The sequence below is a fragment of the Trichomycterus rosablanca genome, chromosome 21, assembly GCF_030014385.1.
Source record: "Trichomycterus rosablanca isolate fTriRos1 chromosome 21, fTriRos1.hap1, whole genome shotgun sequence".
Classification (NCBI taxonomy): domain Eukaryota; kingdom Metazoa; phylum Chordata; class Actinopteri; order Siluriformes; family Trichomycteridae; genus Trichomycterus; species Trichomycterus rosablanca.
In genome coordinates this window covers 6,438,998-6,462,221 of record NC_086008.1, presented here as the reverse complement: position 1 = coordinate 6,462,221, position 23,224 = coordinate 6,438,998, and the positions used below count along the sequence as shown (strand labels likewise).

Here is a 23,224-nt window from a genome sequence, read left to right as displayed (position 1 = left end):
TTACAGTGATGTATGATCAGACAGTCAACAGCATCGTCTTTATTAACATAATTACAAACATCACTGATAGAAGACATATCAGAGTTCCAATGCAGGTTACATACACTATAAGTTGATAAGACATGGGAGAGAAGCAAGAAAATGGGTTAAATACAACTTTTTTTTACATTTTCCATTACACTCTTACAAATCAGATTTTTTGGAATGCTTCTTTTTGTTTTCATATCTTTAAAATTTCTGCCAGTTGAACTGAAACTAATGAGTTGAAACGATGTCATTTCCTTTCTTACCTCATGTAGGGACAGAATTGTGACTTGTTTAATGCAGTTTTACACTTTCTAACAGAGAAAAGACAACCTATATCACAGGATTAGACAGCAGGCAATGTAATTACAGCTGTTTTGAGTTTAATAAATGGGCATTCAAATGCTCTGCTGTCACTTATCTGAAAAAAAAAAAAAGCTCCACTGACCAATAACTGTAATCAAATTACAAAAACGTTTGCTTTGAAAATGAGATGGGTTCTAACAAGCACAAAGTATGTGATCACCCAGAGTTTTGCACTTGACAGAAAACTGCGTATGAAATGAGCCAAACAGTGACCACCACTTTTCTAGCATTTAAGATGTAAAAAGTTCTTTGCACCTTTTTATACCGATAAGGTAAAATCAAATCGGCTAATGCTGACTCGAGAGTTGGCTCGCTACATTACAAATCCAGTTATATTCACTGTAAAAACAAAGTTATGTACAGACAGTAAAGGAATGCTATTAAAATAGGTGAAAAGCCTGACATTAGTTAGTGCTCATTTAATTTAGTGACTGATTCTTGATGTTCTACTCTATTTTACAGACTTAACAGGTTCACAGGAAAAAAAAGAACATAAAAACAAACAAAAGGCAAAAATAACCTGAACTGAATGTATATGCTGATATTCTCTGAATGTTTAGTCAAATTAAAAGGGTGATAAATGCTTCACTATGAACTTTTAAGAGATATATCCCCTTGATAGGTTTGGATAATGTTGATAATGGTGAAAAACTGCCAAAGTTGAACAATTCAAGGACCAACAAATGCCACAGAAAGGCTGTAGTTTTCCAAAATGACAGACTTAAGACAATAAAATGAGAGCTATGCCTCTGAAAACAAACTACAAAGTGCAAACTTCTTATGGACTCAAGCATGTGTTTAATATATTACTCTTACTTTTCTAGGTCTTAAAACATCTCACATCCTACTTAAGCAAACAAAAGTAAGAAACCTCCATCTGATTCCATATCTTGTATATTAAAGGTCTTGCGTAGGTACAAACAAAAACAATCACGTGACGACTGGTTACTTGTGGTTCTGTATTAATCTTAATTAAAACTCCAGGTTTTCCTGTATAATAATGTACAACAGTGGGTTACCATGCATCTCTTCTTGAGCACATTCTAAAATCAAATTCTGCCTAAACATATTGTTTCCACCTAAACAAGAGTAAAACATATGAGAATTCATGTGATTTAAATGACCCCAATATTTAAACAGCTCCTGTACACAAGATGGTTCATTTACAGTTATGCACATCATACCATTTGTTGATAAACTCAGTGCTGTTTTAGTTTATCAGCCACCTACTTTAGTGTTCAATGGAGGACTCTTCCTCTCACGGGTGCTTGCTGGGTGTGGGATATGAACAAGCTAAATGAGTGAAGATGGTGAAAACAAGGGATGGCTAAAGAGGTGAATATGACAGAAGCTGACTATGTTATTCCACCATCATTAAGAGCTGCCCAGCCCAAACTCCAACCTCATGGCCAATCAGAATGAAAAAAGAGAGAGAGAAAAAGAGGCTGTGATGTGTGTTCAAGAGGAGAGATGGACAGAGACCGAGCAGGAAATCTCCATGGTCATTAACAGCTGCAGCCCTCTTTCTGAGGCTGTGTGTCACTGGACAGCCGGCCGCCTTGAGGAGCAGTGGGCTTGTGCTGGACTCCTGACTCAGCTGCATTCAGGTCCAGACTGCCATCCTGAATGTTCTGGTAGATCTTCTTTGCTGCCTCCAGAAATGCATCTTCCACATTCTCACCTCTGCGCAAACCGCAAATACGTGTAAATGTTAATGAAGGATAAAAGAGGGTAAATTACCACAGTGATAAATATTGCATATACATATGAGACCTAGATAGACAATAAAGGGTTTACTATCAAAGCAACATCTTTACACTTACATAAATCTTTGTCCTTTTTTATATTTTATGTGAAGAACAAACTGTTTTTTTTACTAAAATCTATTTGTTTATTGAAACATGTTTGAGTTGTATTTGTAGGAATGTAAATAATTTTAATGAATAATTGACCATCATTAGTCAATGGTTAACAAGTACATGACAACCATGGTTTATGAAAAAGGCTTAAGAGCTTTTTGACAGGCATGTGGCCTCACATTGCTATGTACAGAATCAATTTATTTAGGTCTGTATTATGTATATCTATGGCTTCTGCCTGTGTTCAGTACTGAATAAATATCTGGTTACATAAACTTACGTTTTGGCACTTGCCTCCAAGAACAACAGGCCTGTTCGAAGAAAATGACATTGAAAAATTAAGAAACATTAATGGTTATACAACTGAGATGTACGCTAAATCTCGTTCATAATATATTTTGCCTACCATTCTCTTCAGCAAACTGCTTGGCCTCCTCATATGTTACATCTCGCTGAGCTTCGAGGTCTGCTTTATTACCAATAAGTATGATCACCTGTAGAGAAAAACAACACACTTAGTGTATTAAATAATTATCCTCAAATTCCTTGAAGAAATTCTCTATATCCGTTATTTAATCTTGCTCATTATGTGAAAATGGAATCTAGCATTAAGAAACTACATTTAAAAAGCATTAGCTTGAAATAGAGTAAAAAGCTTAAAGTTGGCAAAAGTCAGTTATCGGCTCTCTGTACATGATACAGCTCTGTGTGGAAACCCAACACTGGTTTTTAAACAACAGGAACAAAATGTATTTATTGTTCTGCATGTCTGTTATAGGATAAACGTATACGTTATTTAACATGCTGTGATGCAATCTTGTTTGCTTAGAAATGAGAGCAACTGGGGGGAGAAATAAAATTGTGTCAGTTAAGTATGATTTAATAAAGTCACAAAACTAATCAAGTGATCTAAAACAATGTGCCCTTTTTACATCAAAAATCATGACAAGGCCATATACACAGATTATATAGTAACCATAGTATCCTTTAGCAAAAGCTTACAGACTTACTGTATTTGGGTTAGTGAGATTCCTTGCATCAGTCAGCCAGCTGCTGAGGTGGTTATATGTGCTTCGTCTGCAGAAAAACAATCAATATGTTATGTGTTTAAGTTCTCCTCCTACTGTACAGCTATTAATGTCTGAAAGAAAATTTCGCTACCTGGTTATATCATACACCATAAGTGCACCGGCGGCTCCTCTGTAATAACTGCGAGTGACTGCACGGAATCTCTCCTGCCCTGCTGTATCCCAAATCTGGAGCTTGACCTTCTGGCCGCTCACCTCGATTATCCGTGTTCCGAACTCCACCCCAATCGTGTGAGGGCAGTCCGCCATGACTAATTCAGATAAGAGCAGATGTTTAATAAAATCTTCTTTAATCTGCTGTAGCAGACACGCCCTTTAACAGCAAGCTTAATAAACACCATAGTGATAAGATGATGGCATTGCAGATTTGCTGTGTGCTTTATTGAACTATTCTTCACATTTACATGAAGACAGATGTGTATACACTACACTTGAAAATTATAGTGTGTATGCATTATCTATTAAATATGTTGTATACCATAACAACCCAGAAAAGCAACCAGTAAAAGCCACAAACCACTGTCATCAGCTTTATGTAAAAGGCTAATGTCATTTACAGTCATTAGTAAATACTTACATTTCTTTTCTGTGAACTGGTGAAGCAAACAAGACTTTCCAACCCCCATATCACCTTAAGAAATAAAGACTTTTAGTATTCAAAAGCACAAGTGTAAAATCTCAAACCACTCATTAGCAGAGGCTCACTTACCAATAATGATATATTTAAAGATATAGGAGTAGTTGTACGGTGCAGCCGTCATTTTGGTTCTGAAAAGAAAAAAATGAATAAATAAATAAATAAATTATAATGAAGAAACACAGCAGGATGGCGGGTGTTGATTTTAAAAGTCGTCTGACTTTGCTTTTGAGTAGAGCCTACCTGGAATAGTGAAGATGGGATTTAAGATTTGTTTGTGTATTAGGATTTTAACATCATGTTTTACACTTTTGATTACATTCATGACAGGAACGGTAGTTACTCATTACACAAGATTAATCACTTATCAAGGTTATATCAAACACAGTCATGGACAATTTTGTATCTCCAATTCACCTCACTTGCACATCTTTGGACTGTGGGAGGAATGGGATTTAAGAAAAATAAAATTATTGAATTAACAAAACATTAAATATCTGATGTACTTATGTTTTTGCTGTTAATGTGTATGATGTTGCTTGCATTTAAAAAGTCTGTTTGGTTACTATAGGGGTGCAAGTTTGAACCTTTTTTGGTATAATGTTTGATTACATATTATTTATCTTATTATTTATTATTATTTATCGTATGGACGCTTAAAACCATAAAAACTCTAGACTTTAGAAACAGAACCGTTTAATAAAAACACAGCATTATAAATCATAAATATTATAATTCAATATTTTAATTATAAATAAAATTTCCAGTCTGTGTGTCTGAGATTAGCCTCCATCGGTAATCATACACGAACGAAATCTAATTAAAAGCTCATCTTTTAATGCTTAAGATAATTGTCATTAAAATTCATCTGTCTTAGGGTGTTAGCAGGGTAGAGCCGGTCAGCTGACTTACTATTGTCTGGGCATCAACCTTCCTAGCCTGCTAACTAGCTACAGTCCTTCCAGAGAGAGAATCCACAGAGACTAAATTAACCAGAAAGATGTGGCATTAACGTGTCATTAAAGGAAAGCTTTAAAACTAATCGACAACAATAAATTGTCAACACTATATAATAATAAAACGCGTAGCTGGGCTGGTATGTAGACTAATAGCATATCGCTATCTAGTTATTGACGTAAACAAGACTAGCTGATTTGCTATCCACTTAGCTAGTTAGCCTAGCTTGTCTCTCTATCCAGCTATTTAATCGCCCTGTGCATTGTCTGTCTGGATGTAATGACGAAGCACATTACAAGTATTTAAATCAAACAATTTGACAATGATGCTTTCAAAAAGTCGGTTTAAATGAGTAAAAGTCCTAAACGGTTCAGTAACGATTTGTAATTCGCGTATTTCCGTGTTCCCGTTAGCTCAACTCACTTTAGCTTAGCTTCCCTAGCTTACAGCTCAAGCAGGAGCAGCTTAGACAAGCGGCGAAAAAGATGCTGAGCCAGCAGCTAATCACAATAATGTCGATCCAAAACAACAGTAAAAACGCTCTATTTTACTAGCGATCATTTCAGGAGACAACAGACGGTTAGAAACATTACCTATAATATGAAATCAAGCCGGTAAGTGAAGACCTGAAGAGATTCACACACACAATCCACCTTCTTCCTACACGTCCTCTATCATAACAGTGACTAAGTGACCTCTAGTGCACACACTGAGAAACACAGGTGCCAGAGAAACACTTCATTATTCAAATATAAAACCATCCAGCAGCATTCATTCATTATTTATTATTTATTTATTGAGATTTAACGTCATGTTTTACATTCATGACAGAACAGGTAGTTACTCGTTACACAAGATTCATCTGTTTAAGTCTTTAATGTCAAACACAGTCATGGACAATTTAGTATATCCAGTTCACCTTACTTGCACGTCTTTGGACTGTGGGAGGAAACCGGAGCCCCAGAGGAAACCCACGCAGACACGGGGAGAACATACAAACCTCACACACAAATGACCCGGTATGCAACGTTTTGTAACATGTCTAGGTGAACTGTTTAATGTTTATGCATCCATCACTTCAACCTGACTATAAGCTCATCCAATTTGCACTACTGTTTAAGTCAAGTCAAGTCAACTTTATTTATATAGCGCTTTTTACAATAGACATTGTCTCAAAGCAACTTTACAAAATCCAGGACCATCAGATACAAAAACCCCTGTTGAGCAAGCCAGTGGCAAGGAAAAACTCCCTGAAAATTACAGGAATGAACCTTGAGAGGAACCAGACTCAGCAGGGACCCATCCTTCTTGGGTGGTCTGGAGGATACTTTAATAAACAAATAGTATTTACACAAATTATACAAACACAGAATTAAAATTAACTAAAATTTATAACCAGCAATAATAAATAAAGAAATAATAATAGAGTTATTATTCAGTCCAGTCTGTAATAAAGTCTGTAGTGAGTTCTTGACATTCTTGGTGCAAACACACCAGGCCCCATCACATCCGGCAGGAGCAGCGTTTATAATTGCACACTGGTCAGACCCACAGACTTGAATCTGCATTATGCCACTTTACTGTCTTGGTTGTTAATATCGGGACCTATATTTTTCATATTTTACGACTCAGTGTAAATATATTTTGCGTTTTATTGTGTTTATTCAATTCTTATATTTTTCATATGTTTTATGTTTAGTGTTTATTTAATGTTTATTGTTGCACCATGGGTCTGAGAGTAACGTAATTTCAATCCTCTGTATGTTCTGTACAGTATTGACAATAAAGCAGACTTTGACTCAAGATAACGTGAATGCCAGGACCCAAGGTTTTCAAGCAGAACAGAGTATCACACTACATCTGTCTTCTGTTCATCCACACACCACGGGATGTAAAAGAAAATATGATTCATTAAACCAAGCCACCTTCCTCTACTGCTCCAGGGTCCAATTTAGGCATTTTCAGCAGTGGACAGGGATCATAGTAGGCACACTCGCTGGTCTGACACCTTTCTATCATAGCCATCTCCCCGAAATTATGAAAAAACATATCCTACTATATACTACTAGATTTGCTTAGTGTTTGCATCTGTCAGTGTTTTCATCACTTCCATCACGTGTTCATATGGCAGGAATATTTTAGTATGGCAGGTAGATTTGGTTCCCCACAATGTTCAGTGTATGGCTATGGCATTGAGAAAATTATACTGGTTGTTTAATACAGCGCATGATTACATTTTACATTTACATTTTCAGCATTTAGCAGACGCCTTTATCCAAAGCGACTTACAGTACAGTTACAGTATACAGTCTGAGCAATTGAGGGTTAAGGGCCTTGCTTAAGGGCCCAACAGCAGCAACCTGGCAGTGGTGGGGCTTAAACCAGCGACCCTCTGATCACTGGTCCAGTACCTTAATCACTAGGCTACAACTGGCCAATGATTAGTGCTGCCAATGTTAATGTGAGTCAACGAACTGTCAAGAAAATAATTAATATCAAATGTATGAAAGAGGCTCATCCAATAACTCAACATGAAATATCTGGTAAACACCCGAAACTCGCTTAATCAGTCTTCTCCTTCATGTGCAGTCTAATACAGCGAGTTTGTACTCATCCCTTCAGATTGTCGGCTAAAGCAGTGTCCTTTCTGTCGGATTAAGCCTTTCAACGTGAGTTTTAAAGGTTGGAATTACAAAATCCAAAAAAAAAAATCGTGCAGCAAGTTTGTTTGATTCGTTGTGATGCATCTTGTCTTTTTGTGCGCTTCTGTGCCTCCGTGCAAGCTTGTGCGTCTGCGTGAGTGTTCGTGCATCTTCGTGGGGTTTCGTGCGCTTTTGCGCGTTTTGGTTCTTCTTTGTGCGCCTTCGTAATTCTTCGGACACTTTCGTACTCCTTCGTCCTCTGTGCGCGTTTGTTAACACCTTTCATCAATCTGTGCAAAAAATACAAACACGGTAATGCCATGATGCTGTTGAACAGGCTTTCTCTATTACATAATATGTTCTGATAGTAAAAATTACATAAACTAAACTGTTTCTCTTCAAATAAAGAGATATTTCGGATTAACAACATTATGTATCAGGCATTTATACCCGTTCGAAATAAATCCACAACGCAATAAAATTAGCAAAATGTCTTACGATCAGTATTTCAGGGTGGCAACAAACCAATCTTAAACTACGAGGCTATTAGCAGAAATAAATGAATGCATACTTTAGTTAGTGGTACCTTACTGTCTTTTGTACTTTATTTTACTGATGATTTATTAGTTTTAATAAAAGTTTATTCCATCTATTAAAAGACATTCTAAGGATAGACAACGTTTTCTAAAAATCGGCAAACAGTAGAATACTGTACATGAATGAGCAGCCTGGTGAAACTTGAGATCCCCTTTGGAAAATTTGGGTGTGGTTTTCATTAAGGACGCGAGTCCTCGGATTACACCCTCCTGAAACACCTGTTCTGTTTACCGTATTTACACCTGTCTGTAGTCTTCCTACTTCCCACACACGGCTTTTACTCAGCTTCATAAACTGAATAGTGATTATCCACTTCCTCAGCGCACAAAACATCTGAACTTCTTACAGGTAGGATTATCTTATTATTATAATAAAAAGACTGACTGTGTTAAGTGGTTTTGCCTGATTTGCCTTTTTAGCTTATATATATTTGCTATATAATTGGTAAGATAAACCTGTTTACTTCTCCAAACAATGGTGGCATTAAGATAATTTACCTCTTGGCAACTACTTGGTAATTTAACTTTACTTGGTCATTAAAGGTATAGTAAATTACAGTTTCTACTCACATTTACATTACAGCATTTTCTTACTTGTATTTATTGTGACAATTAAAGCACATTTACTGATTTGTCACATAAACATAAGGCACAGCATGACTCTCCAAACACGCTACAGCTCTCTGTGAGAAATCATCTGCTGACTGGTGTAAAGAAGCGGCTGCCCTTACACATGTCAGAGGAGGCAGGTGCTAGTCTGTGGCTTTTAACGATCAGTTATGCACGGACATGTGCATAAAATGAGTATTCCAGAATTAGGATTGAAAGACTGCTCTTACTACTGTCTACCATCTGTGAAAATGTCTAAAAATCTTTTACTCCCCCTAAAGCATGGTTTACCATCCTGAGTTTAAAAAGGCCGGGCAGGAGCCTGGTCTACAGGTATGGAGGATTGAGAAAATGGACTTGGTGGCAGTCCCGTTTAACCTCTATGGGAGCTTCTATACAGGAGATACTTACATTGTCCTTAACACCATTAAGCAACGTTTAGGACATTTGCAATATGATCTCCACTTTTGGCAAGGTGAGACTTTTACCTGTCACCTTGTACTATATACTTTTTGTTTGTTTGGAAATGATCTTGGCATGAGTCTTATCTTGTTTGTTAAGGTGATGCCTGCACAATAGATGAAGGTGCTGCAGCTGCCATTTTTACTGTCCAAATGGATGATTATCTTGGGGGAACACCTGTTCAGTATCGAGAGGTCCAGGGTCATGAGTCAAGAACATTTGTAGGCTACTTCAAATCAGGGCTCAAGTATATGGTAAGCTTAACTAGATCATCATCAAGATATGTTTTTGACTGTTTTAATCACTTTCTAATTATTTCAGCAAGGTGGCGTGGCCTCAGGGTTTAGACACGTGGCCTCTACTGACAGAAAAGTTAAAAGAGTTCTCCATATTACTGGCAGACGAACAGTGAGGGCAACTGAGGTTCCTGTGACCTGGGACAGCTTTAACCATGGAGATTGCTTCATTCTAGACCTTGGAGAGGCAAGTGCAACTGCACTTTTCTGTTTTACTTATGTCATTTGCTATTGTTAAGAGCTGAGACACATCAAGTCAGCCACAACCTTTTTTCAAGCTGGAGCTCACACATCATTGGGCAGATCAGTGTGCTTAAAGGACAACAGTAATTGGCTTTATTTATTTGCATGTGCACAGATTTTGAAAACCAAAGAGAGTCATTCTTTTTCACAGTGTAGACTAGAAAGCCCACACATCCATGCTGTCTATGGGCTTGTCAGGGATGTAAACTTGAACCTCTACAGAATCAGACCCTTTTTTGCTGTGCCAACTATTTAAAAGTTTGTCAGTGGCTTGTACTTACTCGATCTTTCTTCTGCTACGCATCTCTTTAGGAACTTTACCAGTGGTGTGGCAGCCAGAGCAATCATTTTGAGAGGTTAAAGGCTACTAACATTTCTAAAGGGATCTGTGATAACGAGCGACATGGAAGGTCAAGGGTATACATATGTGAAGAGGGGTCTGAGCCTTACAGAATGCTGGAGGTAAGTTGTTTAGCGCAGTGGTCAAACTGTGGATATGTAACTTAAGCCAGGCATTCTTTTTTTTTGCCAGTTAGATGGAGGGAAAACGGCTAAAATTGCTGTCAGTGCTAAGTTTTCTGTAATATACACTGAATTCCACCAGCCTGTCATAGGAACATTGGAAATTTGGGATAATTGTGCTATCCAATTTTTGTTAATTGCCAGTTAAGTTCTGGGCTAGCATGTCACATTATTTACTCTCCCTGTAGACTATTAATCAAAGTTTTGATTTGTCTGCTGTAAGTTGTATGGTAAGCCCTGCCAGAAAACTTCGAAAACCACTATGTTCTAGTATTTTTAACAAATTAGAGAGAGAATAAGTTTGATCCTAAAAATGTGGTCATTATAAACAATATTACACATATCATTAGCTTCTAGACATACAGTGATTAATGCATACCCTAAAGTCATTCTACAGTTGTCCTATGTTTTTCATTTTTAAGATTCTTGGTCCAAAACCTGAGCTTCCTAATACAGGCTGTGATGACTCAGAGGCTGATGCATCAAATAGAAAGCTAGCCAAGTTATACAAGGTAAAATCCAGCCAGCTTAATCTCATATTACTGAAAACTGTACATTACAAGATGATATTAATGGCAAATAATCAACTTTAAGGTGTCCAATGCTAGTGGAGACATGTCGCTTACTTTGGTGGCAGAAGAAAACCCCTTCATTCAGAGTGCACTAGAGTCGACTGACTGCTTTATATTGGACCATGGCTCCAATGGCAAGATCTTTGTCTGGAAAGGTTCACATCTTACTTATGTTTCACACTAATACAACATGTATGTTAGCGCTCTGATATTTGAGCTTATAGATCCTGTTACTTAATTCATAATACCACACATTTAGCTTATTAATGTATTAATGACAGGTAAAGAGGCCAGTCCTGAAGAAAAAAGTGCAGGATTGAAGATAGCAGAGGAGTTTATCCAGACGATTAATTACCCACAACACACCCAAGTTCAAATCCTGCCTGAGAAGGGGGAGACTCCTATTTTTAAACAATTTTTCAGAGTCTGGCATGATGAGGCACAGACAAAGGGGATGGAAAGAGCTTATGTGTCCAACAAGATTGCCAAAATTAAGAAAGTCCCCTTTGACCCTTCTACACTACATACCTCGAGTGCAATGGCTGCTCAGCATGGGATGGTGGACAAAGGAACTGGAGAAAGAAAGGTGAACATTTTATTTATGTCGTAATTCCAGTGACACTGTATAATTCCAGTGATACTGTATTACACTGTAAAATAAATGATTAAATCAAATAAGCAAACTTTATTTTTTGTTATTTATGCAAACTCACATTAACTATTAAGTCTAAACAAAATTGCAGATTAAATAAAATAATCATCTCACATGGAAAAAAGGAAGCTTAGTATAAACCAGTATAAACTTAGTATCTTCTTAGTAAACCAACAGCTTTCATTTTTCTTTTGGGTGTTTCCACTTCACATGAATGCTTAGGTGGCAACATAAGAAGCCAGTATGAGTAAAAGTTTGAATATTTAGTTAAACTAAACATGTACAATCCTTTTGCTTTACAAATAATACATTTAAATTATTAATAAAACCACATTTAACTTTGTCAAAGATTTGGCGCATTGAAGGATCAGACAAAGTGGAGATTGATCCCTCTACCTATGGACAGTTCTATGGAGGAGACAGTTACATCATCCTGTACAACTACCAGCACGACGGGCGTCAAGGCCAGATTATTTACATTTGGTGAGAAACCAAGATGATCAGCACCTCTTCAGTCATTTTAAATAATAATGATATTTTAAAAGGCAAACACAAGATCATATTTAATGATCATATCCAACATGAAAGAACTCATTTGAACAAAACCCATTTTAATAAAATCTCACAAAGTGTCCTGCACAAAATAAAGAAAGGATTGTGAACCCCTTAATTAGCACAGTAAGCTCTTTATGGGCATTACTGACAACCAACCAGTTTCAGTGCTGTGTTCTTCTATTTCTTGTTGTTACTGGTATGAATAGTCATGATTGTAAAGTAAACTAAAATGCTTGTGAGCATATTTTACACAGGCAAGGAGAAGATTCCAGCCAAGATGAAAAAGGAGCTTCCTCAATTTTAGCTGCTCAGCTGGATGAGGAGCTGGGTGGAAGAGCAGTGCAGGTAAATGTAATACTGTTAGTTTACACCATTTTAACTGTTAAGTGAAATATATTTCATTGCAAAATGTTATAGCATATCATACTGTACACTGCAAACATTCATGATATTGACCAAAGGCTGCATTCTGTACATCTCATTAGTCAACTAGGCCTGTCATGATAATATTTAGTCGTTCATGTACAACTTTGTAACCTTGCCTCAATTGTGACAGGTCTACCAGTCAAGTAAGCTTAAGAATGCCATGGGATTTGGAGATTTAGAGCACTTTGAAGCTCAGCTAAAGTTTGTTGCTGATCACAAAGAAAAAAACGCAGCAGTTTTTTATGCTAATTTAGGGCTTGTATGAGTGTGGACAATATTACCAATGTTTCAGAAGCTTCCTTGTTAGAAATACTTGCAAATGATTAAAATATTAAAATATCTCAACATACAGTTCTGCACATTTACACACAGTTACCTTCACAAACTTATTTTAATAGAATTCAGTACAATCATTTCTGTATTTGTGCACAGTTCATTCATTTAATTTATACTGATAGCAATTCAAAATAAATGAGTGAACTGAATGTGTAATACTTTATAGACTGAATGAAAGAAAGACACACTTATGTAGATGTATTAATACTCTAGGTGCGAGTGAGTCAAGGCAAGGAGCCTGTTCACCTTATGAGTCTTTTTGGGGACCAGCCAATGGTGGTTTACAAGGGTGGAACTTCTAGACATGGGGGCCAGACAGAGACAGCAAAAATTCGCCTCTTCCAAGTGAGGTCTAGCACTGCAGGTCATACACGAGCTATTGAGGTAAATGGTCATATAAATTAAAGCATGTTTTTTTTATGCACTGGATTAGTTCCAGCTTTTACATTTACTTTAACTTCCAACAGGTTGATCCATTGGCTTCAAACCTCAACTCTAATGATGCGTTTGTTTTGGTAAATCCATCTGGCTCAGTACTGTGGCTGGGTCAAGGCAGTGATGATGTTGAGAAGCATGGAGCTAAACAGCTTAGGGAAGTCCTAGGAGTGGATGTTTCTGAAGTAAAAGAGGGTGCAGAAGATGGTATGAATGCATAAATGCTTTCTTATGTTTGTTTAATTTAGGACATTTCAGTTTAGAATGCCATTATTAGAATATTACAGGTTTAGTTTTCTTTAAATGCTATTTCTATCTTCTTTTTTAAATCAATCATGGCGACAGGATATTTCTGTTTTGTGGGTGGAAGACAGAGCATGACTAACCCTGGTTTCTAATGGTTTACAGAGGGCAGAATGTTCAATTTTTATTGTCTTTTTTTTTCCTTTTATACCCCATTGCTGTATATACGAAGGTATCTTCTGGGAAGCTCTTGGAGGCAAAATGGATTATCGCACCTCTGCAAGACTGAAGAGCAAAATGGACTCTCATCCCCCTCGTCTGTTTGCTTGCTCAAACAAAACAGGACAGTTTCGTGTAAGTTATCATGTACTATATTAATTACATTTCCCTCATCCAAGAGTTTACAAGAACCCAGCTAACTAGTACTTGTTACTTTCCCTGTCTCAAATCCTCAGATCGAGGAGGTACCAGGAGAGATGACTCAAGACGATCTAGCACCTGATGATGTCATGCTTCTGGACACTTGGAATGAGGTATGCAGTCTAGGAGCAAAGCTGTTTTTTATCTAGTTCAAAAGCTTTACTTAATACTTCCATTTTCTTACAAGGTCTTTGTCTGGATTGGAAAAGAGGCCAATGAAGAAGAGAAATGTGAGGCCATGACATCAGGTAAAACATGTTTTTGCATAAGAACATGCAGTCATACAAATACTTTTAAAATAATTTAGCTTGCAGATCATTTAAGTGTTAATAGCCAGCAAAGTATCACAATATAAAAAAACAGAATGTAATGCCTTGGCTCATTTGACTGATATCTGAACACTTTCTTTTTATTATAGAGCCAATCAATGACTAACATTTTAGTGGCCCTGGTTCTTAAAGTAAATTTCCTAATCAAGTTTTCCAATTCAGAACAGAGTACAAGGCTTGAGTCCTACACTTGGGTAATGTGTGGCACAATGACACAATTTTAATTAATCAGTCTGTGTGGCTATTGTCTTCTCAGCTGCTAGGTACATTGAGACTCATCCTGCCATCAGGGACAAGGGGACTCCAGTTGTGAAGATACTACAGGGTTTTGAGCCTCCAACATTCACTGGATGGTTTCTGGGATGGGACCATGACTACTGGAGCTCAGACCCCCTGCAGCGAGCTCTGGCTGCTCTGTAGCCCCATAAAGGCAGCAACAGTTAAAAGTCTTCACTTTAGTCAGGTTTAATTTCAGTATCAAATGTAGAAGAAAAAGCAAAACCAACTTTGTTGTTTGAATGTAAAAGACAGCTTAAAATATTCCACTAATCTTCAGCTATATCTGTAAATGATTTGACTATTTTCCCTAAACTGAGAAAAGAATGATGACCCATTTACCAGAAACTAACATACAGCTGAGGTCTTAGGGCAGTTGTTGGGGCAGTAAAATATCAATAAAGAGATGAATAATGGGATGATTTTGTAGTAAAGCTTTTATGACTTCCACACTTAAACATATTTGTAAATGAAATGCTGAAATGATCCAGTATACCAAGGACGGATAGAACTACCGATATATTTCATTGGCTGAATGTTAAATATTTCATTACCTTTTACAATAATTTTAATATAACAAAAATTATGTATAAAAGAAGGTTAGCTAGATTCAGCCAACAACTTTTCACTCATTTGTTTTACTTAACCTGAACAGTACAACAAACTTTTAGTAAATTACCAAATACCAATTTTTATTTTTCTAAATCCAAATAGGTTTAAATTTACTTTTACTAATTTGCCCGAACTGCCTTTACACAATTATAAATTTATTTAGATTTTCTTCCTGACACAGTTACAATGGGTGGATACACAGCTGATGGATGTTGGAATATTCTAAACTGCACAAACACATCAACTACTGATACATTTGTGAAAATGTAGTAAACACATTAAAACAAAAGATCTGAATTTCATGTCTACATACTTCTAATATGAATTATTAAAATAAGTCACAGAAAAACAATTGCAAAAATGTCTAAAATTTTATGACTGCCATGAACATGTCCCTTGCAAGTGTGTGTAAGCTTTGAATTAAACTGTACATACTAAAATCTAAAAATACATAATAATGTATAAAATAATTACATTTAATACATTCAAAATATTCTCCTTCTATATATATATATATATATATAAGAAAGATTGGACATATGTGTGTGGGGGGGGGGGGGTAAAAAATTAGTTAACCATCACTATGTACAAGTAAATTAATTACTCCTTATTGCTCGGCCTCGTCGTCACTGTCCTCATCATTCTGTTCTCTGTTCCAGTCCTGAAAGATGTCAGTAAGCAGGAAACTCTCCTGGTTCTCTTTAAGCTGAGCATCATTATAGTGCTTGTATTCTGAAAACTTCTGTTCCAGATGTGGTAAAACCTTCTCGTACAAAAAGTCCACTATGTCTGGTGATAGAAGAAAAAAATGAGACTCAGCTGAGCAGTCCCAGTGTGGACATTACTTGTCTTAATGCAGCTATTCCAAAACTTGCTTAGTAATTTAAACCAAAACTAAATTCAGTTTTACATCATTTAACATACAACCAACTTTTACTGGTTATTGACACAACAAGTCCACATGATTAAATTCACCATCTAATCACAAAACTACCATTTAACATTTTCCAGTGACCATTTATATTAGTGAGATTTATCTGCTTCTATGTGAGTACACAAAGAAATTAAGTCCTGGATTAACATTATCAGCAGTGACAGTCTGGCAGTTAAACCACCTTGTAAATGTTTTATGCTTGTTAGCCTCCTATGCCAGCTACCTCTGTGAAATTGATGTTGATCTTGCTATCATAGGTGTATTAAAAACATAAGTTCTTACCTGCGAAACACTTGGTTTGCCATTCTGGCACATGGCAGACTTTCATTCTGTGCCATTTTTTTTGTACATATGCTGGAGGAACATCCCTATAGAAGAAAACGAAAACATTCATTAGGACACTAAGACTTTCAGCCAACATTTTAGCACAACTAGCAAAGGACATTTCAGGTAACTTGTTGACAGCTGATCTTTAATTTAAATATTGAGTAAGTTATGTACTTTTATACAAACCAACCCTTACATAAAATGACAAAATTTATGTGATGCAACCAGTTTATTCATAAAATAACCATTTATGTGTAAAAAGCACAATGTCACATTCACTACTCTCATGCTACTCTCACGGTTATACAGGTCCTTCTCAAAAAATTAGCATATTGTGATAAAGTTCATTATTTTCCATAATGTAATGATAAAAATTAAACTTTCATATATTTTAGATTCATTGCACACCAACTGAAATATTTCAGGTCTTTTATTGTTTTAATACTGATGCTTTTGGCATACAGCTCATGAAAACCCAAAATTCCTATCTCAAAAAATTAGCATATTTCATCCGACCAATAAAAGAAAAGTGTTTTTAATACAAAAAAAGTCAACCTTCAAATAATTATGTTCAGTTATGCACTCAATACTTGGTCGGGAATCCTTTTGCAGAAATGACTGCTTCAATGCGGCGTGGCATGGAGGCAATCAGCCTGTGGCACTGCTGAGGTGTTATGGAGGCCCAGGATGCTTCGATAGCGGCCTTAAGCTCATCCAGAGTGTTGGGTCTTGTGTCTCTCAACTTTCTCTTCACAATATCCCACAGATTCTCTATGGGGTTCAGGTCAGGAGAGTTGGCAGGCCAATTGAGCACAGTAATACCATGGTCAGTAAACCATTCACCAGTGGTTTTGGCACTGTGAGCAGGTGCCAGGTCGTGCTGAAAAATGAAATCTTCATCTCCATAAAGCTTTTCAGCAGATGGAAGCATGAAGTGCTCCAAAATCTCCTGATAGCTAGCTGCATTGACCCTGCCCTTGATAAAACACAGTGGACCAACACCAGCAGCTGACATGGCACCCCAGACCATCACTGACTGTGGGTACGTGACACTGGACTTCAGGCATTTTGGCATTTCCTTCTCCCCAGTCTTCCTCCAGACTCTGGCACCTTGATTTCCGAAAACAGTACTTTGGACCACTGAGCAACAGTCCAGTGCTGCTTCTCTGTAGCCCAGGTCAGGCGCTTCTGCCGCTGTTTCTGGTTCAAAAGTGGCTTGACCTGGGGAATGCGGCACCTGTAGCCCATTTCCTGCACACGCCTGTGCACGGTGGCTCTGGATGTTTCTACTCCAGACTCAGTCCACTGCTTGCGCAGGTCCCCCAAGGTCTGGAATCGGCCCTTCTCCACAATCTTCCTCAGGGTCCGGTCACCTCTTCTCGTTGTGCAGCGTTTTCTGCCACACTTTTTCCTTCCCACAGACTTCCCACTGAGGTGCCTTGATACAGCACTCTGGGAACAGCCTATTCGTTCAGAAATTTCTTTCTGTGTCTTACCCTCTTGCTTGAGGGTGTCAATGATGGCCTTCTGGACAGCAGTCAGGTCGGCAGTCTTACCCATGATTGCAGTTTTGAGTAATGAACCAGGCTGGGAGTTTTTAAAAGCCTCAGGAATCTTTTGCAGGTGTTTAGAGTTAATTCGTTGATTCAGATGATTAGGTTAATAGCTCGTTTAGAGAACCTTTTCATGATATGCTAATTTTTTGAGATAGGAATTTTGGGTTTTCATGAGCTGTATGCCAAAATCATCAGTATTAAAACAATAAAAGACCTGAAATATTTCAGTTGGTGTGCAATGAATCTAAAATATATGAAAGTTTAATTTTTATCATTACATTATGGAAAATAATGAACTTTATCACAATATGCTAATTTTTTTAGAAGGACCTGTATATGCTTGGCATGTAAAGAGGAGTCCACATCCTTTTGGTCAAATAATGTATACAATATGGCTAATATGAAAATAGATGGATGCTTACCCAATTACAGCAGCCAGCTCCTCCCAGTTTATAAAGGCTACATCTTCTATTTCAGTTTCATACATCCTACAGAGAGAAGTTCAAAGATTTACAGCAAACAGTGTGTTACAAATGCATGCCTGTTCACTGCATATGTAAGTACCAGAGTACTTACTGGGTCATCCCTTGTTTAAATGAAAGACAGTACTTTACAGGGAAATAAGTCAAAATAAACATTACTACTATTAGTACTTGTTTTTATAATTTCATTAAAAATATCTAAACATTTTAAAAGCCCACAAAGATACCACCACTAACAATTTAATATCTGCTCTAAAGTATTAGATTTAGATTTAAAGGTCTAATTCAAAGACTCAAACTTGTGGCAGGCCTTTTCGCTTTGCTAAGTAAAAGCTTATCAAGGCTTTAAAGGCTTGTAGGTCAACTACAAGTAAAAACCTGTAGGCAATTTCTCAAAAACATTGTCTAGGGCTGTTTGGGGCCCTGCGGTTGAATAGCATCATGTTTGGGGTGTGTTACAGCATTGTGCCCAATGATTCCAGGGATACTGGACCCACTGTGACCCTCATCAGGATAAACGGGTGTTAAAACATGACAAGGGAAAAAATACTAAATGACTAAAATAACTTAAATTGCAGTGTGCACTTTATTCCTGGCTATTAAAGTGTTTCTGTTTCTAACACAGAACAATAATTTGTACTTACGCTTTTATGAGTTTGATTTTGATGTCCAGAGCTTTTTTCTCAGTGAAAATAGATCCAGAGGACATTTTACTCGCCAAAATAAACATCCTACAAAATACACAAAATAATATTAGTTATCTAATACAAAATTAGTTGAGAGTTGTTAGAGTCCTATTTAACAAATAACTTCCTACCATTTCTCTCTGCACTTGGTCCATGAGCGCGTTTTCACCTTTTCTGCAATGTTCTGCCACGGCAAACGACTGTAGAGTGTGTCCTTACTCACTGTTACTGGACTGTTATTGTTAGCACCACGTGGGAGCTGGCTCACTATATAATCGTGAACTGCTTTTAACAGCCTTTGTACCTCCTTCGTGCTCCAGGAGCCTTCCTTCTCAGCTGCACCAAAAACCACAAATTACAACTGCACTAAAGTACAAATGTACATAATGTTGCACCCTGGACATCACAAGTGGATCACTTACAAAGGTGAGCAAAACGTTTCTGGAGCGAGTAAGCACTTCGTCCAGTTAACTCTGAAATCTTCTTCCAGTTACTACCATGTAACGTGTGCAATCTCAGCAGCTGGTGAAGTTCTTCTTTCGAAAACCTTACAGTTAAATAAACGGCAAACAATAAAAATCAGACAAGCCTAAATGTCATTTCATTTACATTAACATTGCTTTATTAGTCCATTTTAATCTCTGGTCAAATATGAACATTATTCAGGAAATCAAAATGTGACTTACTCCCCCTTGTACTGCCGGTCATCAAACATTCTTCTCCCGCGAGAATAAATGTAATAGCATGATCTTGGAATTCCCTCTGCTGTTGTAACAAAACAATGGATATGTTTAAATACAACATGCAAACATATGCATACATACAATTTAAATTCTACTTGGACCTCAAGTTGGCAGCTGTTGCCACCAGTACTAAGCAGCTATAGATGGTGCAACATTACCTGTCAATGTTAAACAGGTGGGTACACAGAACTAAACAAGCTGGGAACTAAAGCCTGGTCTATTGTTACCTTACCTAAGTTCTGTTAAAAATATTGTAAATACAAAAATAGTACATGCAAACAGTAAATTCAAGCCCCCAAAACTATCCACAGGGTCATACAAGAAGAAACAATTATAAATAAAAAACGTAATAAACGTAATTTGAGCTGCTAATATGGGTGCTACTTTATATTTAATATTCATTACTTAGTAATGAAATTAATCTACAGTTTACACACATTCTGTGCACAATTAATTATTGAAAGAAAAGATAAACAAAGCAAATAAAAGTGTTGTTCAACAGCACCTTTGATTATTATTTTGGGGCTTAAATGTTTATGATCAATGACAAAGAAGTCATTGTTCACTTAATGTTGTTGGTTAAAATGCCATTTCAATTCATTTCCAACAGCTGGATGAACTGGCGTCTTGTTTGTGGTGTGTTGCTGAAATGCACCCAGTGACTGAAAACAGGACCCACCACAGCCCTGACCAGAATAAAGCAGTGGTAAAACATGAAAATGAAAAGAAAAAAAACTACACTAATGACATAGAGAACAGCTTTAATATCCTGACCACATCAAGTCACTTCTTTCTAAGAATATTTACGCAGCAAGAGAAAATAAACACACTTACCTATCCTTTCAAAGAATTTGTACTGTTTCTTTACATGCTTTATATGCTCTTGTTCCTCCTTAAAGCGATGTGTAAAAAACAGTTTGGTTGCACTATCGACTCCTGTCAGGGCCAAGAAATCTTCAACATTTTTTCTCAGCCTGGCATTTTCTTTTACTGTGAACCTTCCAACACTGATAGTGATTCCTAGAGAGTGGGAGAGAAAATACAGTTAAATAAACTCTGAATTTTACTGAAAGTCTAAAGCCTATATATTTAATTTATGCTGTTTAAGTGTAAATTTAGTGTTCTTATTGCAAAGTAAAAACAAAGAAATTTACAGCAGCCTGATCAAACAGATCTGTAAGTAAAAACAGAAATGTGAGGTTCGTTAATTTTCTTGAACCTTTATTTAACTTTCAAAAATACAAAGAAATGACTTTCGTTAAGTTTGGGCTGAAATTAAAGAATTACAAACCAGCTCTGTCCAACTTACCTTTTCTTTTAAATTCCTTATATCTCGGCAGGTCATACTTAATTAATTTACTGACATTCAGCGGTTCTTTTGAGTCTATATTGGGCACAAATTCCTTAATCTGCTCCAGAAGAACTTCTTCATTCGCTACAGGCTCTCCTTTTCTACGTCTCTTTTTTCTGAAACCAATGTCAACACCTGTTGTAGGACTGGGTAAATCTTCAGAGTCCACTGGATTAGTGTTTTCTTCAGTCACATCTGGAACAGTGAGTGTCTCTTGCGTTCTATAAACAATCTTCACTTTTTTATTCTGTTTAACCGAAACCTTGCGGGATTTTTCTGTAGCTTTATTTGGATCTTTAATTTTATGACTTTGTGTCTCTGATTCCACAGCAACATTCATTTGATTTGTCTTCTTTTTTCCTAAGTCTTTTGATTCATTTGAATTGGTAGATGCTTTATGCTTCCTATTTTCTTTGTCCTTTGACTTTTTTTTCTTTTTCTTGACTAGTTCTTCACTTCTGTTACTGCTTTCCTCCTCTGATTCGATCAGGACGACAACTTTTTCTGGCTTTTTTCTTTGCATACATTCCATTACTTCATTTGTTAATGCTTTATCCTTCATACTGTGTTTGTCCTTTGGCTTTTTTTTCTTTACAAGATCTTGACTTCTGTTACTGCTTTCCACCTCTGATTCCATCGTGATTTCTGCTTTCTCTGACTTTTTTCTTTGCATACATTTAATTTCATCATTTGTTAATGCTTTATCCTTTGACTTTTTTTTCTTTTTCTTTACTAGATCTTCACTTCTGTTACTGCTTTCCACGTCCAATTCCATCGTGATTTCTGCCTTCTCTGGTTTTTTTCTTTGTATACGTTCCATTTCATCATTTGTAGATGTTTTATGCTTTACACTTTCTTTGTCCTTTGGCTTTTTTTGCTTTTTCTTTACCATTTCTTCACTTTTGTTATTGCTTTCCACCCCAAAATCCATTGTTACATCTGCTTCCTCTGTGTTTTCACTCTGCATACATTCCAGTTCATCATTTGTAGATGCTTTTAGCTTTCTCTTCTTTTTTCTTGGAGGCGATTCATAATATGCATCTGACTCATTCCTTATTTTATTTTTTATTTTTAAAGTTTCATTGTTTTGGTGACCTTCCGCATGGCGTTTTGGAGATTTAATCTCACCCTGCTGCTCAGTCAAATCTTTGTTCTTTTGCATCTTTTTAACAATTTCTGAACTGCTTTTTTCCTTGTTTTTTCCCATGTTCCAAGCTGTCCGGAATTGTCCGTCTGGTTTTTAGATATATACACAATGCTACTGTTCCTCTACTGAAACAAATAAACAAAAAAACACACACACACATTTAAAACAATGTAGCATATATACATGAGTACAATATATGCCTGGGAGACAGTTCTGGCTACAATCTAAGAAAGATATTTCAATCTTAAAATGTATAACACAAATGATATGTTTTAAGATTTAAACATTTACCCTTCTTCGTCCCATCTAATTTTTAAACTACTGAGTGCAAAAAAGAAATGTTATAGTGTTATGTTAATAATGGGTATCTATTAATGTTAAAATGTTATTTAAAATCAGCTTTAAGACAAAACATTTGTCTAAGTTTTTTAGACAAAACATGAATTACATATACGATTATTTTATATATACATGCTCGTGTAAATTTATATATAACTTTATATTCTTTATATACTATAAACTTTACTCTCACAAACTTTATAACCTTTTATCACATTCAAACTGTGACAGCTTTAGCATTTTCTGTGCATGTACATGTATTTAGTGTCTCAAAACTAAACACGCAGCTAAAAGAAAGATAGTAGATAGTAGCGTAAATAAGATTAAACTAAAATGTACCTGTAATGTAGTGAAGTTAAAAGAAATGTGGTTCATCAAGATAAGATGTTTTGCTTCCTTATACAACACGAGGGTTTGCTGTTCTTCTGCATCAAACATCACGAGTGTAGCGTAACACGGGATGCGTTCTACTGCCCCCTACGTACAGAATGATAATAGCATG

The 23,224-nt window shown here is 36.5% G+C and overlaps 3 protein-coding genes across 4 annotated transcripts; 1 reads left to right on the top strand and 2 right to left on the bottom strand.

The window, feature by feature from the left end:
• Nucleotides 1-11: 11 nt before the first annotated feature.
• On the bottom strand, nt 12-5,599 carry rab14 (RAB14, member RAS oncogene family). Of its 2 annotated transcripts, none has more exons than XM_063017519.1 (8): nt 5,525-5,599; nt 4,047-4,105; nt 3,915-3,968; nt 3,411-3,588; nt 3,260-3,326; nt 2,656-2,743; nt 2,530-2,560; nt 12-2,073 (listed from the first exon to the last, which is right to left on the bottom strand). In XM_063017519.1, exons 2-8 carry the CDS (start codon nt 4,096-4,098, stop codon nt 1,896-1,898), a joined length of 648 nt encoding a protein of 215 aa, XP_062873589.1. In that variant the 5' UTR covers nt 4,099-4,105; nt 5,525-5,599; the 3' UTR covers nt 12-1,895. The 2 variants fall into 2 exon arrangements, with proteins under 2 accessions (XP_062873589.1, XP_062873590.1); XM_063017520.1 differs by lacking the exon at nt 5,525-5,599 and adding an exon at nt 4,887-5,002.
• Nucleotides 5,275-15,454, top strand: gsnb (gelsolin b). The gene is made up of 16 exons (XM_063017518.1): nt 5,275-5,545; nt 9,060-9,253; nt 9,340-9,494; nt 9,562-9,723; nt 10,092-10,241; nt 10,724-10,813; nt 10,896-11,028; nt 11,155-11,459; nt 11,875-12,008; nt 12,335-12,425; nt 13,056-13,226; nt 13,310-13,484; nt 13,753-13,874; nt 13,976-14,053; nt 14,128-14,188; nt 14,526-15,454. Exons 1-16 carry the CDS (start codon nt 5,532-5,534, stop codon nt 14,687-14,689), a joined length of 2,199 nt encoding a protein of 732 aa, XP_062873588.1. The 5' UTR covers nt 5,275-5,531; the 3' UTR covers nt 14,690-15,454.
• Nucleotides 15,455-15,486: 32 nt separating this feature from the next.
• LOC134335111 (transcription termination factor 1-like) lies at nt 15,487-23,126 on the bottom strand. The gene is made up of 10 exons (XM_063017517.1): nt 23,062-23,126; nt 21,195-22,508; nt 20,720-20,905; nt 19,829-19,907; nt 19,565-19,689; nt 19,274-19,478; nt 19,101-19,187; nt 18,397-18,462; nt 16,374-16,459; nt 15,487-15,946 (listed from the first exon to the last, which is right to left on the bottom strand). The coding sequence occupies exons 2-10, from the start codon at nt 22,441-22,443 to the stop codon at nt 15,765-15,767; spliced, it is 2,265 nt and encodes a 754-aa protein (XP_062873587.1). The 5' UTR covers nt 22,444-22,508; nt 23,062-23,126; the 3' UTR covers nt 15,487-15,764.
• Nucleotides 23,127-23,224: the final 98 nt, after the last annotated feature.